We start from the raw sequence: 15780 nt of genomic DNA, 5'->3' as shown, positions 1-15780 counted from the left end.
GAATTACCTTGTTGTAAGCATGTAGAACTCAGTGTCTCCTTAGTCATTCAATTTATAATAGTACAACAAAAGGAAGGAAGAAAAAAATGTACAAGAGAAGGCCAACATGAAACTAATTACAAGGATGGCAGTTAACATCTGTAAATCACTACCCAGATAACAAAGAAATTTCAGCTGGCTAGGAAAATTCTTATATTTCCCATGTATGTGAGGTTTATTATATATTATTTCTTATCCAACACTTCAAGCACCCAAAGTAGATCTTTAAAAAGGGAGAAGGCAGAATAATAAACGGAAATCTAACTTTAATGCATAAACTATGAATTAACTCTCCCCTTTAATAATTCAGCATGATAGAGTTCTGCCAAAGCGTGTGTGGTTTTGAAAGAGTCATTTGTGAAATGTGGCTAATGTGGCCACTGGCACCAACCTCAAGCACAGCAGATCCAATGGCACAAGCCATGGGGTTCCCTCCAAAGGTGTTGAAGTACTGCAGGCGTTTGGCCAAAGATTTGGCAATCTCTAGAGGGAAAAAATAGAAGGTGTGGAAAGAGGGACACATTACTGTCCACATTCTCTCATGGCGCCATTTGGACTACAGTTACTTTGTGTTGTAAATGGCATCCTATCCAATTCATTCTTCGTTCAACTGATAGTAGATGTTAGGGACTGAATTGTATCACCTCAAATGCGTATGGTTGAAGCCTTAACCCTGAATGAGACTGTATTTGGAGATAGTGCATTTAAGTAGGTAATTAGATTGAATAAGGTCATCAGGGTGGGGCCCTATCTAAGCCCAAGGAACTGGTTTTCTTATAAGAAATGGAAGAGACACCAGAACGCTCTCCCACCCCTCTCCTCTTTCCATCCCCTCTCCCTCTTCTATATACCTCTAAAGTGTGGTGGAACCCTCCGTTTCATGGTAGGCATGGGAGAATTAGTCTTCCTTACAGGAAGATCAGAATGGGCTGGTTTCCGATGGGGGTGCGGTGGCTCACGCCTATAATCCCAGCACTTTGGGAGGCCAAGGCAGGCGGATCACCTGAGGTCAGGAGTTCAAGACCAGCCTGGCCAACATGGTGAAACCCCGTTTCTACTAAAAATACAAAAATTAGCTGGGCTTGATGGTGCACACCTGTAATCCCAGCTACTCAGGAGGCTGAGGCAGGAGAATTGCTTGCACCTGGGGAGGCAGAGGTTGCAGTGAGCCAAGATTGTGCCACTGCACTCGAGCCTGGGCGACAGAGCAAGACTCTGTCTCAAAAAAAAAAAAAAAAAAGGTCTGTCTTTCTTCCATCTGTTTCACAGTCAGGCAGACAGACTGTTTCTCTCTTTCATTTGCTTGGGAAATGCATTGTGCGGTTTCCATGATTGTCTCCAATCTACACAAGTTCCAACACACGTGTTTAATACCATAGCCCAATGTATGAGGCCCAGAAGCAAACACAAACTGCCTGTGGGTCCTACCTGGAGTGGTTACGACTGCTGCCATGGGAAAGCCATTCCCAATCCCTTTAGCCATGGTGACAATGTCAGGCAGGACGTCGTGGGTTTGGAAGCCCCAGAAGTGAGAGCCCAACCTTCCAAATCCTGTCTGCACCTGGGAAAACAAGTTCAAAACAATTGGAAACTCTTCAAGACATGCTGTTTTTGACTCGGTGCAGTGGCTCATGCCTGTAATCCCAGCACTTTGGGAGGCCGAGGCGGGTGGATCATGAGGTCAGGAGTTCAAGACCAGCTTGGCCAAGATGGTGAAACCCTGTCTCTTCTAAAAATACAAAATATTAGCTGAGTACGGTGGCAGTTGCTTGTAATCCCAGCTACTCAGGAAGCTGAGGCAGGAGAATCGCTTGAACTCAGAGGGTGGAGGCTGCAGTGAGCCGAGATTGTGCCACTGCACTCCAGCCTGGGCAACAGAGTGAGACTCTGTCTCAAAAAAAAAAAAAAAAAAATGCTGTTTTCTTCTCTGATCTCTTCCTTTTCCTCCTCCTCATTATGGCCATCATCAGCCATTATCATCAGCATCCTGTAGTATCATGCACAAAGCGCTTAATCTGATGCCTGATATTAGGCATCAAGAGTCATTTTCTAGCTTTGTGCAATTCTGGGTATGTTTCTTAAGTCCTTGGAACCTCTGCTAACTCATCCATCAAGTAGAAATACAACAGTATGTCACAGGCTCAATGAGGGTCGTACAAATAATATGAAAGGGATCATTATGATTAACAGTTTTTGATGAACATTTCCTCTGTGTAAGAAAGCAGGGTAGAAAAGTAGAGAAGCTGAGTCTGCCCCAGGATAGATGAAGAGGGAGTTACTGTCAGTTAAGTGGAGCTGCGGCACTTGCTCCAGCCCAGTTAAACTGGTCATCCTCTTCCAGGGATGCCTTCCCCTTCCTGAGAACTGTATCGTGAGGAGGACCCAGCCGAGGCAGTTAACTCAGGGTTGAACTCCTCTAATCTAGAAATTGTGGTTTGGACTAAAAATTGACCTTAGTTTTTTTGTGCATGCTGTTTGCTCTTTCTAGAAGACCCTCTTCCTGCTGCTTCATCTCACTGACTTCTTCTGTGCTTCAAAACAAACTTTGCTGGCCAGGCGCAGTGGCTCAGGCCTGTAATCCCAGCACTTTGGGAGGCTGAGGCAGGGGGATCACAATGTCAGGAGATCGAGACCATCTTGGTTAACACAGTGAAACCCTGTCTCTACCAAAAAAATTTGAACAATTAGCCGGGCGTGGTGGCGGGTGCCTGTAGTCCCAGCAACTCGGGAGGCTGAGGCAGGAGAATGGCATGAACTGGGGAGGCAGAGCTTGCAGTGAGCCGAGATCACAGCACCGCACGCCAGCCTGGGCAACAGAGCACGATTCTATCTCGAAACCCCCCCCCCAAAAAAACCCCAAGCAAACAAACAAACAAACAAACAAAAAAACAAACTTTGCCATCACTTGGTTTCTGAAGGTTCTCCTGAGCCTTGGTTAGGCTCCCTCTCAAGGTACTCTGGGCATGCTTCCATCAGTGGCTTTCATAGAGGACTGTTATCACCAGTGGGCATGTCCCATGGCAGGGACTGTGTCTTATTCCATTCTCTATCCGCAACACCTAGCACAGTGCCTGATACAAAGTAGACACTTCGTAAGCACTTGTGGGATGAATGACAGGCTGGCAGTAGTGCCTGATTAAATAAAGTCACACAAACATCTCCACACACATTTCTGCCAGAGCCTTTCTGGTGAAGTCTCCTTGATTTCTCTGTGGCTCTCAGTCTCCCTGTCCGTCTCTCTGTCTCTCTCCACACATACACACAATGCAAAACGGGGGTTAGGGATGTGGGTACTTGAAGCTCATTCTAAAATGCACTTAAAAGAGTGAGCTTCCAGGCTGGGCGCATTGGTTCACGCCTGTAATCTCAGCACTTTGGGAGGCCGAGGCGGGTGGATCACCTGAGGTCAGCAGTTTGAGACCACCCTGGCCAACATGATGAAACCTCGTTTCTACTAAAAATACAAAAATTATCTGGGCGTGGTGGCGGGTGCCTGTAGTCCCAGCTACTCAGAAGGTTGAGGCAGGAGAATCACTTGAACCTGGGAGGCAGAGGTTGCAGTGAGCCAAGATCACGCCACTGCCCTCTAGCCTAGGTGACAGAGTGAGACTCCATCTCAAAAAAAAAAAAAAAAAAAAAAAAATACAGTGAGTGTCCTTTTCAGATTCACTTCTCATTTTCCTACTTTCTCTAGGCTGCTGCAGCAAGGGCAGATTCTGGGGGTTAGAATTAGATGACAGTGACTAATATAGGAGAAGAGCTTAACCCAGGAGTCAGACAGACCTGGGCTGGAATCCTGGGTGGCCTCCTTCCTACTAATTAGCCTCTGGGCAACTGATTGATTTTTCCAAATGGGATAATGTAGGAGGAGCTCGTGGAAAATCCATCCATTTTGTCTTCCTGCCTGTCTTTTTCACTCTACCTAAATACCATACATAAATGGCATAAATGGTGAAAAGTCAGATTGCTTGGACAATGTGTAACGGTGAAAAGGAAGCCTAGTATGACATATTCCATTTTGCTCCTAACCAGCTTGCTCTCATCCTCCCACTGTGATGATGTCTTTTAGGTTAACCGCTTTTGTTTATCTCTGCATATGGGCCAAGCTAACTATGGGAGGAATTTAGTTTATAGTTTAACTAAGGCAAGGATGCTTTAAAAAGAATCCCTGAGGAGATAAGAAGGGTGTACACACAAGTAACAACGTTACATTAAAAATTTATAACAGTATTGTAACCTGACCAAGGAAGCAAGTTTACCCTTGCTGTGGCTCAAATGTCTGACCTCAACCCCCTCCCTCTTCCCCTTTCTTAACATAAAAGGAACCCACATTTGCTTAAGGTGGTTCTTTTTTTTTTTTTTTTTTTTTGAGACGGAGTCTCGCTCTGTCGCCCAGGCTGGAGTGCACTGGTGCGATCTCGGCTCACTGCAAGCTCTGCCTCCCGGGTTCACTCCATTCTCCTGCCTCAGCCTCCTGAGTAGCTGGGACTACAGGCGCCCGCCACCAGGCCAGGCTAATTTTTTGTATTTTTAGTAGAGATGGGGTTTCACCGTGTTAGCCAGGATGCTCTCGATCTCCCGACCTCGTGATCCGCCCGCCTTGGCCAAGGTGGTTCTTTAGGACATGAGTCTGCTGTCTTCTCGGTTTGCTTGCTCCCCGAAATAAGGTGGTCTTCCTTGCCCCAAACCTTATTGCTTGATTTATTGACTGTTTTGCAGCAAGTGGTACAAGCTTTGGACTCGGTTACAAATGCGTGGAATTATGTAGAACAATAAACCATGTTTAGTCACTGAGGAAGTATCAGTTTCATAGACTCTTACAGTAGTACAGAGATGGATCATTCTAACATCCATAAACTCAACTGTCTTTGGAGATGAGGAGCATACGTTAGGGAGAGGAGCAGGCTGGGTCATGACAGCAAGTGGGGTGGGGACTGTGGGTGGGCATGCCCTGCAGTCAGTTTCAAATTCAAAATCAGTCTGTGCCAGTATGGGCCCAGAGGCTGCCAGTTTTCTACCTTTAATCCAAATTCCACATTTTAAAGAAAAGAATGCCACTGAATATTAATTAAGATGACTTGTGTAAGACTGCTCCTCGGCAGAACTGGCCCTCCGCACTCAGGTTTTTCTATCCTGTGTTACTTCCCTTTCTGCCATGATTTGCCCTTTCTACACCACGCTCTGTCATTTTGGAGGGGCAGCTTGATACAGTGGCTAGTCATGTGGTTTTGGGAGCCTGAATTTGAGTCTTGGACCTATTCCTACTCAGGGCATAAGCTTGACAGGTTGTTTAACCACCTTGGACCTAAATTCACTTATGTTTAAAATGGGATGATATGGTTTGGCTGTGTCCCCACCCAAATCTCATCATGCATTGTAGCTCCCATAATTCCCACGTGTTGTGGGAGGGACCTGGTGGGAGATAATTGAATCATGGGGGCGGTTCCCCCATACTGTTCTCATGGTAGTGAATAAGTCTCACAAGATCTGATGGTTTTATAAGGGGAAACCCCTTTTGCTTGGCTCTCATTGTCTCTTGTCTGCTGCCATATAAGATGTGCCTTTCGCATTCTGCCATGATTGTTAGGCCTCCCCAACCACATGGAACTCTGTCCTTTAAACCTCATTTTCTTTATAAATTATCCAGTCTCAGGTATTTCTTTATCAGCAGCATGAGAAAGGATTAATACATAGGAATAATAGCAATGGGGCATATAGAACTATAGAACTGTTGATAAGTATGAACTGAGTTAACACGTGCAAAGTGTTATGAACAGTGCCTGACACACAGTGAGTACTCAGAAAGTTCCAGTTATCCTTATTTTTACCTAGTCCTCGGAATAGTCCTTCTTAAGGATACCTGTGTTAGACAGTTTTCAATCATTGTTTGAAAGTCATAAAACCGTAAGACAGAAAATTCTGAAATTCATATTTCCTTTGAATTCAGCCTACCATCTCTTTAATTAGTCTGACGGTGACAGCTTCACTATGTGCTGATTTGGAGGCCAAAGTTTATCCTTTTTAATGATGTAGCTAATTTCAAACTGACTGGATATACTCTTCTTTTTAAAATAGCAGATTATCTTTCTCCAGCCAGGACTTCCATCGGTTTGTGGGCAGATTGGAGAAGGGAGGATGGGCACAGCAGGAGCAGGCTGGCCCAAGTTGCCTGTGGTACACCAGGGACATCCAATGCACCTGGGCATAACAGAGACCCAGCTGCCCAGGCAGAAATTGCAAAATTTCTGGGGTTTCACCATGTTGGCTGGGCTGGTTTCGAACTCCTGACCTTAAGTGATCCGCCTGCCTCAGCCTCCCAAAGTGCTGGGATGACAGGTATGAGCCACTGCGGCCAGCCTAGCTATAGGAAATTTTTAGTTGAGGAAGTCTATTCCAACAATGATGGCTGGACTGAAATAGGTGTGAAACATACTTACAGGTTCTCCACTTGTCCTTGGCTGGTCTAACCACCTGTTAGTCCAATCAAGATAGGTCACCCAGCAGTAAAGCAGGGCTTCTGTGGCCCTCGTGATCATCCTCTGGTCTTTTAATCTCCATAACTATTCTAAGTAGACAGAGGACTACTTTCTTTGATACACTCTAATATAAGGTATAATCATAGGTAAATTAATCCCTTTTAAAAACACACAGCTAGAGCTCACATAGCCAGTGAATTTTATTCCCATTAAAGTAATGCCCTTGGGGGTAGTGTGCTTATTCCACCAATGCTGCTTTAATTAAATCTATTTTACAATTTTCTGGGAACTATTTTCAAATGCAGTATCTGCAGTGGTGGTACTCTTCTAATTTAGAGGCTGGATTATTATTATTATTTTAAAAACATTATTTTGGCCGGGCACGGTGGCTCATGCCCGTAATCCTAGCCCTTTGGGAGGCCAAGGCGGGCAGATCACCTGAGGTCAGGAGTTTGAGACCAGCCTGACCAGCATGGAGAAACCCCAGTTTCTACTAAAAAACACAAAATCAGCTGGGTGTGGTGGCGGATGCCTGTAATCCCAGCTACTTGGGAGGCTGAAGCAGGAGAATCACTTGAACCCCGAGAGGCAGAGGATGCCACTGCACTCCAGCCTGGGCAACAAGAGAGAAACTTTCTCTTGTTGTTTTGAGAAACTCCGTCTCAAAAACAAACAAACAAAGAAACCCCACATTATTTCCAGGCAAGTTTTGTCAGAAAGGTGTATGCTGCCAGGTTGGTAAATACTATTTTTGCAAAAATTGAGATTAAAAACTTGGCTATTGGGCCTGGCATGGTGGCTCACGCTGTAATCCCAGGACTTTGGGAGGCCAAGGCGGGCAAATCACTTGAGGTCAGGAATTCAAGATCAGCCTGGCCAACATGGTGAAACCCCGTCTATACTAAAAACACAAAAATTAGTCAGGCTTGGTGGCACATGCCTGTGGGCCCAGCTACTCGGGAGGCTGAGGCAGGAGAATTCCTTGAACCCCAGGAGGCGGAGGTTGCAGTGAGCCGAGATTGTACACTGTACTCCAGCCTGGACGACTGAGCGAGACTTTGTCTCAAAATAACCAAACAAATAAAAACAACAAAAAACTTGGCTGTGAGATTAAATTTCCTATGTTGTTTGTCAGCCCCTGAAACAATCCCTAGAAAGGAATTTAAAAAATACATTGAGTCATGGTCTATTAACATCATATATGTCTGTTCGCAACTTATTTGATAGACATCAATTTGGATATTTAAATTCTGTTGTACCTGTTAAACTGATCAGCGAATGTACTAACAAATCAACCAGCCCGCTAGCAAAAATTTCATTCATTTGTAGGCAAACTTTGGAGACTTTGCCTGGAACACGGAGGAAGTTTAGGAGGTTTCTGTCTGTGCATCTCCTGTTCCCACAGCACTCAATGGCACCCTTACATGCCACTTACTTCATCTGCAATGCACACACCTCCCCTTGCTCGCACCAGCTCAAAGGCTTCCTTTAGAAACCCCTTTGGGTACTGGACAACTCCATTCACACCCTGCAAAAGACCAGACCAAGAAGACCTATAATAACAGCATGAGGCTTTCAAAGTATACAAAAAGTTAGATCGTCATTATCATCAATATCATGATAGTAACACTAGCAATTTTAACAACAGTCTATAGAACAGTTTTCACTATGGGTGAAAAGAGGAGTTATTACTCTACACCATGACTTCTGGAAAAAAGATGCAAACATTGATTATTTTCCGAGATTAGAAAACAGTATAATAGAGGAATTTGGTGAGACTAACGAAAGAGTTCTTTGGACAATGTGGATGTTACTAAGCAGCTAAAAACGGCCAGGGTTTCCTTTTCTTAAGAATTTTAGGAGTTCAGTAGTTTCACCTGTCTGGTGGAAATGGAGGAGAGGGTTTTTAAAAGATCATTTGAAAGTCAGTGTCTTCTTTCTTTCAAGGAGACCAAGAGAACGAATTTAGAGACAGACACAGTAAACACTTAATTCATTTGGAATTCTCTAGAAAGTATGAGTTAAAACTTTCTGATAATCGAAGATTCAGCTCCATTAATGTCTTAGATTCATGTACCCACTTGAATAGGTTCTGCAAAAAATCCTGCAATTGACTTGGCCACGGATGTGCTCAGCGTGTCTTTGAACTGCTCAATATACTGGTCTTTAGCTTGGCAGCAGTCTGCAAAAAACAAACAACAAAGTAAAACAAACACAGCATTTGAAAATGTGAGCCTGATATCTAGAAGCATGGGGAAAAACAGGAAAAAAAAGAAAAACAAAAACCCAGACAGGGTAAGTCAACCAGGGACTGGGAGTGAGGATATGCATTTCTGAAGGGGGAACGTTCTCTCTGAACAACTTGTACTTTGGTTCAAGAAGGGAGATTAGGATAGCCATAAAGGCACAAACAAACCACTTCAGTTCTTTCCATCTGGGGAAAAAATGTCCCGAAGTGTCATTGAGCTGGTATAGACAGCTGTTTCACCTAAGGATGCCCATCCTCTAAAACGGGTGGATCTAATTCAAATGGAATTAGAGTGATTTAATTTATTTGAAAGTAACTCTATTTCCTTTCATTGCCATCTAATCTGATGTACAGTTTTAAAGCTACAAAGTGTCTTTGTCTTTAGAGTTAGTAAATATGTTTGGAGAACAATTAGAATTCAGTTTAAAGAGAAATGTTCGAGAGCCAAGTGGCTTCTATCCATCGCAGCCCTTGGCACTTGGTCCTGTGCTTGTTTTTAACAGACCTTTCTCCCATTAATCAGGAGGTTTTTGTGGGCAGGGACTATGCCTTGTTCATTTCTAAAATCTCTGTGGCCAAACAAGCTGTTTGGTACACTGTAGGTGGTGCTCAGTAAATGTTTAATGCATTAAGAAGAAAATATTAACAAATAGTAGAAATTATGGCTGGAGTGAGACATTGAGCAATTTTGCTTTAAGGTCTTTCTTTTTTCTTTTTCTTTTATAGGTCTTTCTAGTGGGGAAAAGCAGTAAAGTGCCCTTGTTAAAGTGATCCGTCTTTAATTCATTACTTCTCCTTTTGGCTGCATCTTACTGCTGATAAACCCACCTGCTGAGTTTTAAATGTCAATAATCACTTTTATATTACTAGAAGACATATTTGTTTTCAAAACTTGCTTTCTTATTCTTCATGATGTCCTATCCATTTCACATATTTCCAAGCTTATATTTGATTTTCTTTAAATGTATTAAACATATTCGTGTCATAGTCTATCTGATAATTCTGTTATTTGGAATCCTTGCAGATCTTTTTCTTGATTGTAGAGTTTTGTGTATTGTATGTTTATTTTTGATAAGGGGCAGTTTATTTTCCTTGGAATTTCATTTGTGAGAACTCTTTGAGACCCAGAATGAGGTAGATCCCTCCAGAGCCTATTTGAATTTGCAGCTTCCAAGCACGCAGGGCGTTAGAGTCTAAGAGTCCTTTAAATTTTAAGCTTGAGGAAATGAGCGTTCACAAGGCAAAGCCTTGGAGAGCCAGCCTGCAGGTGAAATTTCCGGGGGTGGTTCCTCCCAGTCCCTCCACTTCCATTCAGCACCAGAATCCTTGCAGGCCCTTTGGCCTGTGACGGGTAACGCGTTCTTGGTGGTGTTTTTAATTCTAGTTGACCTATGGATGAAGAGGTGGCCCTTTGGGGGCTCCAGCTTTGTGGCAGGGGAGGGTTTCCTACAAGATCCCTTACTTTGGCTGGGCCCTGGACTTCGTCATCTCTTCCCTGCACTCCACAGAGCCATCAGCATGGAAGCTCAAGGTTACCAGGTTCAGTTTTGCACAGCAAAAGAAATTACCATCAGAGTGAACAGGCAACCTACAGAATGGGAGAAAATTTTTGCAATCCACTCATCAGACAAAGGGCTAATATCCAGAACCTACAAAGAACTCAAACAAATTTACAAGAAAAAAACAAACAATCCCATCAAAAAGTGGGCAAAGGATATGAACAGACATTTCTCAAAAGAAGACATTCATACAGCCAACAGACACATGAAAAAATGCTCATCATCACTGGCCATCAGAGAAATGCAAATCAAAACCACAATGAGATACCATCTCACACCACTTAGAATGGCAATCATTAAAAAGTCAGGAAACAACAGGTGCTGGAGAGGATGTGGAGAAATAGGAACACTTTTACACTGTTGGTGGGATTGTAAACTAGTTCAACCATTATGGAAAACAGTATGGCAACTCCTCAAGGATCTAGAACTAGATGTACCATATGACCCAGCCATCCCATTACTGGGTATATACCCAAAGGATTATAAATCATGCTGCAATAAAGACACATGCACACGTATGTTTATTGTGGCACTATTCACAATAGCAAAGACTTGGAATCAACCCAAATGTCCATCAGTGACAGACTGGATTAAGAAAATGTGGCACATATACACCATGGAATACTATGCAGCCATAAAAAAGGATGAGTTTGTGTCCTTTGTAGGGACATGGATGCAGCTGGAAACCATCATTCTCAGCAAACTATCACAAGAACAGAAAACCAAACACCGCATGTTCTCACTCATAGGTGGGAACTGAACAATGAGATCACTTGGACTCGGGAAGGGGAACATCACACACCGGGGCCTATCATGGGGAGGGGGGAGGGGGGAGGGATTGCATTGGGAGTTATACCTGATGTAAATGACGAGTTGATGGGTGCAGCACAGCAACATGGCACAAGTATACATATGTAACAAACCTGCACGTTACGCACATGTACCCTAGAACTTAAAGTATAATAATAATAAAAAAAAATTAAAAAAAAAAGAAAACATGATGACAATAACATTATCACACCTAAAAATAAATAAATAATTCTTTATTATCAAAAAAAAAAAAAAAAAAAAAAAAAAAGGTTACCAGGTTCAACAAATGCTCTCAGGGTCAAAGCTGCCTGCACTGCCCTAATGATCTCTATGCATTTCTGAGAATTCGTGCTTTCTTGTTTCCATGCGTTGAAGGGAATGTGTTTCATTTTATCCAGAATTTTTTAGTTGTTTTCCACTGGAGAAAAGCCAGTGCTATCATGTTACCAGTACCAGCTGTCCATCCAGCTCAGTTGTCTTAGTACTAACCATATCTACTTTCCCATCCTGCTTAAAGATACTAGAAACATTTCTGCCTTGCTTCACCAGCTGCAAGCCTCACCACACAGACACACAGGCATGAAATCCTGTGGATGGCAGAGGACGAGAGGAGAGTGGGAAGATTGCCCAACAGGCTTGCCCAAGCTCCAAAAGCCTACATCTGTGTGTCAAAATTGAAAGTGGGAATCACCAAGGAAGCAGGAAAGGTGAGAGAGAGAGAGAGAGAGAGAGAAATTCTTCTATTCTGGAATAACAAAGGTCCCAGATCAACTGTATCCATACATGACTGAACCTTCAGAATTTTTGTCCACACCTGTTATTTGGTTCTAAACAGCACCATGCAGTCTCTGAACTTAAAGTTATATCCATAGATGACGGAAGGAGTGCAGAGAAAGATGTGGATGGGATGGAAAGCCCCAACCCAAGTGACAGTGAAAGCAGTCTGGGTCACCACCTACCATCCCAGTGCTTGCCTAGAGGCATGGATGCAGTACTGTCTCCACGGTGCTAGACAGAAGGAATAGAAACCTTCTGCAATCACTACCAAAACCGAATTTTATACCTCAGCTCTTCATTCAAAGTGAGGAAATGCTAGCTGGCCCCAAACATATTTTTAGGTTACGTGTGATATTCGGAAAAGTTTGATTGACAGAGGTACCTGATGTCTTTGGTTAGCTGGAGGTTGGAGGTTGAGGGTGTGAGAAAGGAAGTACTGACAAGTATATCAAGCCATCAAAGTGTGTTTTTGGCATCACTTGTGTTGTTTTGATGAGAAGAATATAGTAGACAAATAAATCTATGCCTCTAGAGACAGAAATTTCCTATTTTTATTGGGAAAGGAAAACAGCTTCAGATGACCCTAAAAGATGGTCTTATGTTCAAGAGACATAATTTGGAATTTTAACAAGCCCATTTGTAACTGGAGAAATCAAAGAGTGGAGTTTAAATTTGGGCAGAACCAAACCAAAAGGTTTTGCTTGAACCTATGCTAGACCTTTCATGACGTTTTCCCTCTCTGCCCACATGCTCAGCGATGAGAGAGTCATCGACTGTGATGAGCTTTTTACTTTATTTCACACTAGCTGCATTGGCTCATTGCTGTAACCCCAGGTTAGGCCTCTTCTGCAGAGGCTTGGCAGGAGGAAAACCCCAAGGGAGTGAAGACAGGATGTTCTGTTGAATACTGCAACAGGATGGCGAAGGAAGAATTTATTCCAGCTGGTGGTACAGAAAGAGTTAAGTTGAGTGAGGAGCCAAGAAAGAACTACAAGTTTTAAGAAAAACAAAACTTGTCTTTCAAAAGAAGAAGAATGACATGATCAGTACCAGGTTTGGAACATTGTGGGGGCAGTAGGTAATGAGGATTGCATCTCATCATGGTTTACATCTGAAACTCAGGGCCTGGAATGAACCCCTGGGGAGAAAAAACCCTGGGAGGTAGATGGAGTAGAACAAAGAAATATACCACATAAACATCTAGATTAGACTCGCAAAATGACCCCCCGCCTCTGTTGGGAGAGATGACATATTTCTGAGATGAGAAAAATCTCTACCATGGTTGGTGCCTCAATTCCTCTTAAGGTATTCCTATCAATAGGTTAAGAGGAATTGAGAACAAGCAACATCTATAGTCAAAGAACTGCACATGTTTAGATGCTTTTGTAAACATATATGAATATTCCAGTTTTACAGCAAAGACCAAACCCTTCCCAGGTACTAAAGGCAGTGGAGGAGGCTGGGGTCCTTCTTTTGTATTCCAATACTGTTCAAAGATTACATAAATAGTCTTGTCTCTTGAAGATATGAGTTAAGAAAACAGCTGGCTGGACACGGTGGCTCACGCATGTAATCCCAGCACTTTGGGAGGCCAAGGCAGGCGGATCTCCTGAAGTCAGGAGATCGAGACCAGCCTGGCCAACATGGTGAAACCTGGTCTCTACTAAAAATATAAAGATACAAAAATTAGCTGGGCATGGTGGCAGGCACCTGTAATCCCCGCTACTCGGGAAGCTGAGGCAGGAGAATCGCTTGAACCCAGGAGGTGGAGGTTGCAGTCAGCCAAGATCGCGCCACTGCACTCCAGCCTGGGGGACAAGGGTGAGACTTCGTCTCAAAAGATAAATAAATAAATAAATAAGAAAGAAAACAGCTGACTTCAGATATGCCAAAGACAATAGTTCAGAGCAGAAATGTACTCCTGTCACTATCATTTAGCCTCTAGATGCCACTAGAGAGACCATGGACTTCTGGTATTGTCAAATTCGCTTAAGTAGTCCTATAGTAGGCCTTACAGTAGGCTTGCCTCTCTTCTATATGGAAAGAGGAACATATGGCAGGAAAAGAAGGAATGGCCACCTCTTGAGTGTTTCTGTCTACTAGGCTCTGTGCTGGTGGTTTTGCAGTCAGACCAGGGTCTGGGAGGTGCATCAAACTGATTTTAGTTCTTGATGCCATACAGATACAATATTCAAATATGGCTTTACCAGGTATTGCTGTGGTCTGGTTTTCTCTACATAAACTCTCTATGCTTTATCTCATGAAGTGCTGCGATGGTGTTGGCAGCAGCCAGATATTGCTGACTCTGTTTTACAAATGAGAAAACTGAAGCAAAAGGTGAAGCTTTTGCTCATAGCCGAACCATGCCAGAGCTGAGAGTGGAATCCATCTCTTGACTTCATGCAACTCCTCAGTCCTGGCCTGCAGGACAGGAATGATTTTTCAGCTTGGGTTTATCTTGATGGCACATCAGTGTGGATGAGGATGGCTATAGGAATTGGGAGCACTGGTTTTGGAGTCAAAAGACCTGGGGTCAGATCTTAGCCCTCCAGTCTCCTCTGTGTGAATCTGGCTTTCCTCGTGTTTAAAGTGAAGAGTTTGATTTATAACTTTATAGCTTTACATTTCCTTCTGGTTTTAAATTCCGTGAGCGTGACATCTTGTCTTGTTCCAGTACTTACTTTTTCATTCTCTTACCTCCATTTTGCTATTATGTCATCTGAATTTTAAGACGACGGTGAATTTTCTTCCTTTCAGAGCTGGTTTTTAAGACTTCTGTTTTGTATTTTTCCTCTCAACCCAGTGATTCATACTATTCCATTAAAAATCACTGGGCTGAAGCTTTTAGTTATTTCCTTCAGAGCTACTAAGGAGCAGCTATTCAAAAGGTTGCGATGACAAATCGGAGGCAGGGCTTGTTCATTAGCAAGGAACAGATGATGTTTCCTGCCTCCTCTCCCTCCTATTAAGTATAGGTAAAGAATGCAAATAAAAATGTGATTGATAAATGGAAGTTCTCCTTGTGAGAAAGCCTTTGAAACTTTTGCCAGGGTTGTCAGCAGCCTGAAGGAAGGGCAGCTTTGTGTTTTGTTTGACAGATGCTCTCATTTTGGCTGGCAGTCCCTGGAGAACTTTTTGACTGGAGTTTTGAGATTCCCAAAAGCATTATTTTCCCTCCATCCATTGGGATTGGTAAATAATCCCACCCATCTTGATTTCTTGGGTTTTGTTTTTTTTTTTTTTGACGGAGTCTTGCCTTGCCACCTAGGCTGGAGTGCAGTGGTGTGATCTCAGCTCACTGCAACCTCTGCCTCCCAGGTTCAAGTGATTCTTGAACCTCAGCCTCCTGAGTAGCTGGGATTATAGGTGCACACCACCACGCCTGGCTAATTTTTGTATTTTTAGTAGAGACAGGGTTTCACCATGTTGGCCAGGCTGGTCTCAAACTCCCGACCTCAGGTGATCTGCCCGCCTCGAACTTCCAAAGTGCTGGGATTATAGCCATGAGCTACACACCCTGCTGGGGCTTGCTTTTTCATGCAGGCTGGAGTGCAGTGGCATAATCATCAATCACTGCAGCCTCAACTTCCTCAGCTCAAGTAATCCTCCCACCTCAGCCTCCCGAGTAGCTGGGACTACAGGCATGCCACCACGTCAAGCTTTTTTCATTTTAAAATTGACACCAGAGCTATTGCGATTATAATAGAGCTAATAGAATGCCTTGAATCAAGTATCAGCTGATAGTCATTTTTTTAAGCTTGGCTCTGATAGCATGAGATGCTTTTCCTACATGGCCAGACAGATGGTCTGAGAGTGAAGTGATAGCAGACCTAAGTGTTGATTCAATGAGGAGTAACTTGGTTACTTTCCA

At 43.3% G+C, this 15780-nt stretch overlaps 1 protein-coding gene across 3 annotated transcripts in view; it reads right to left on the bottom strand.

Moving 5' to 3' along the window:
• The window catches only part of LOC105473059 (alanine--glyoxylate aminotransferase 2), a 45783-nt gene that overhangs the window by 14118 nt on the left and 15885 nt on the right, over nt 1-15780 (bottom strand). For all 3 annotated transcript variants that reach the window (XM_011726663.2, XM_071099025.1, XM_011726666.3), the window contains exons 8-11: nt 8597-8697; nt 7951-8043; nt 1468-1600; nt 431-522 (exon numbers count right to left, since the gene is read on the bottom strand). In XM_011726663.2, the coding sequence (XP_011724965.2) occupies nt 431-522; nt 1468-1600; nt 7951-8043; nt 8597-8697 (419 nt within the window). The remainder of the gene's footprint in view (nt 1-430; nt 523-1467; nt 1601-7950; nt 8044-8596; nt 8698-15780) is intronic.

Source organism: Macaca nemestrina, chromosome 6 (assembly GCF_043159975.1).
Source record: "Macaca nemestrina isolate mMacNem1 chromosome 6, mMacNem.hap1, whole genome shotgun sequence".
NCBI lineage: Eukaryota > Metazoa > Chordata > Mammalia > Primates > Cercopithecidae > Macaca > Macaca nemestrina.
This window is presented reverse-complemented; position numbering and strand designations above follow the sequence as displayed.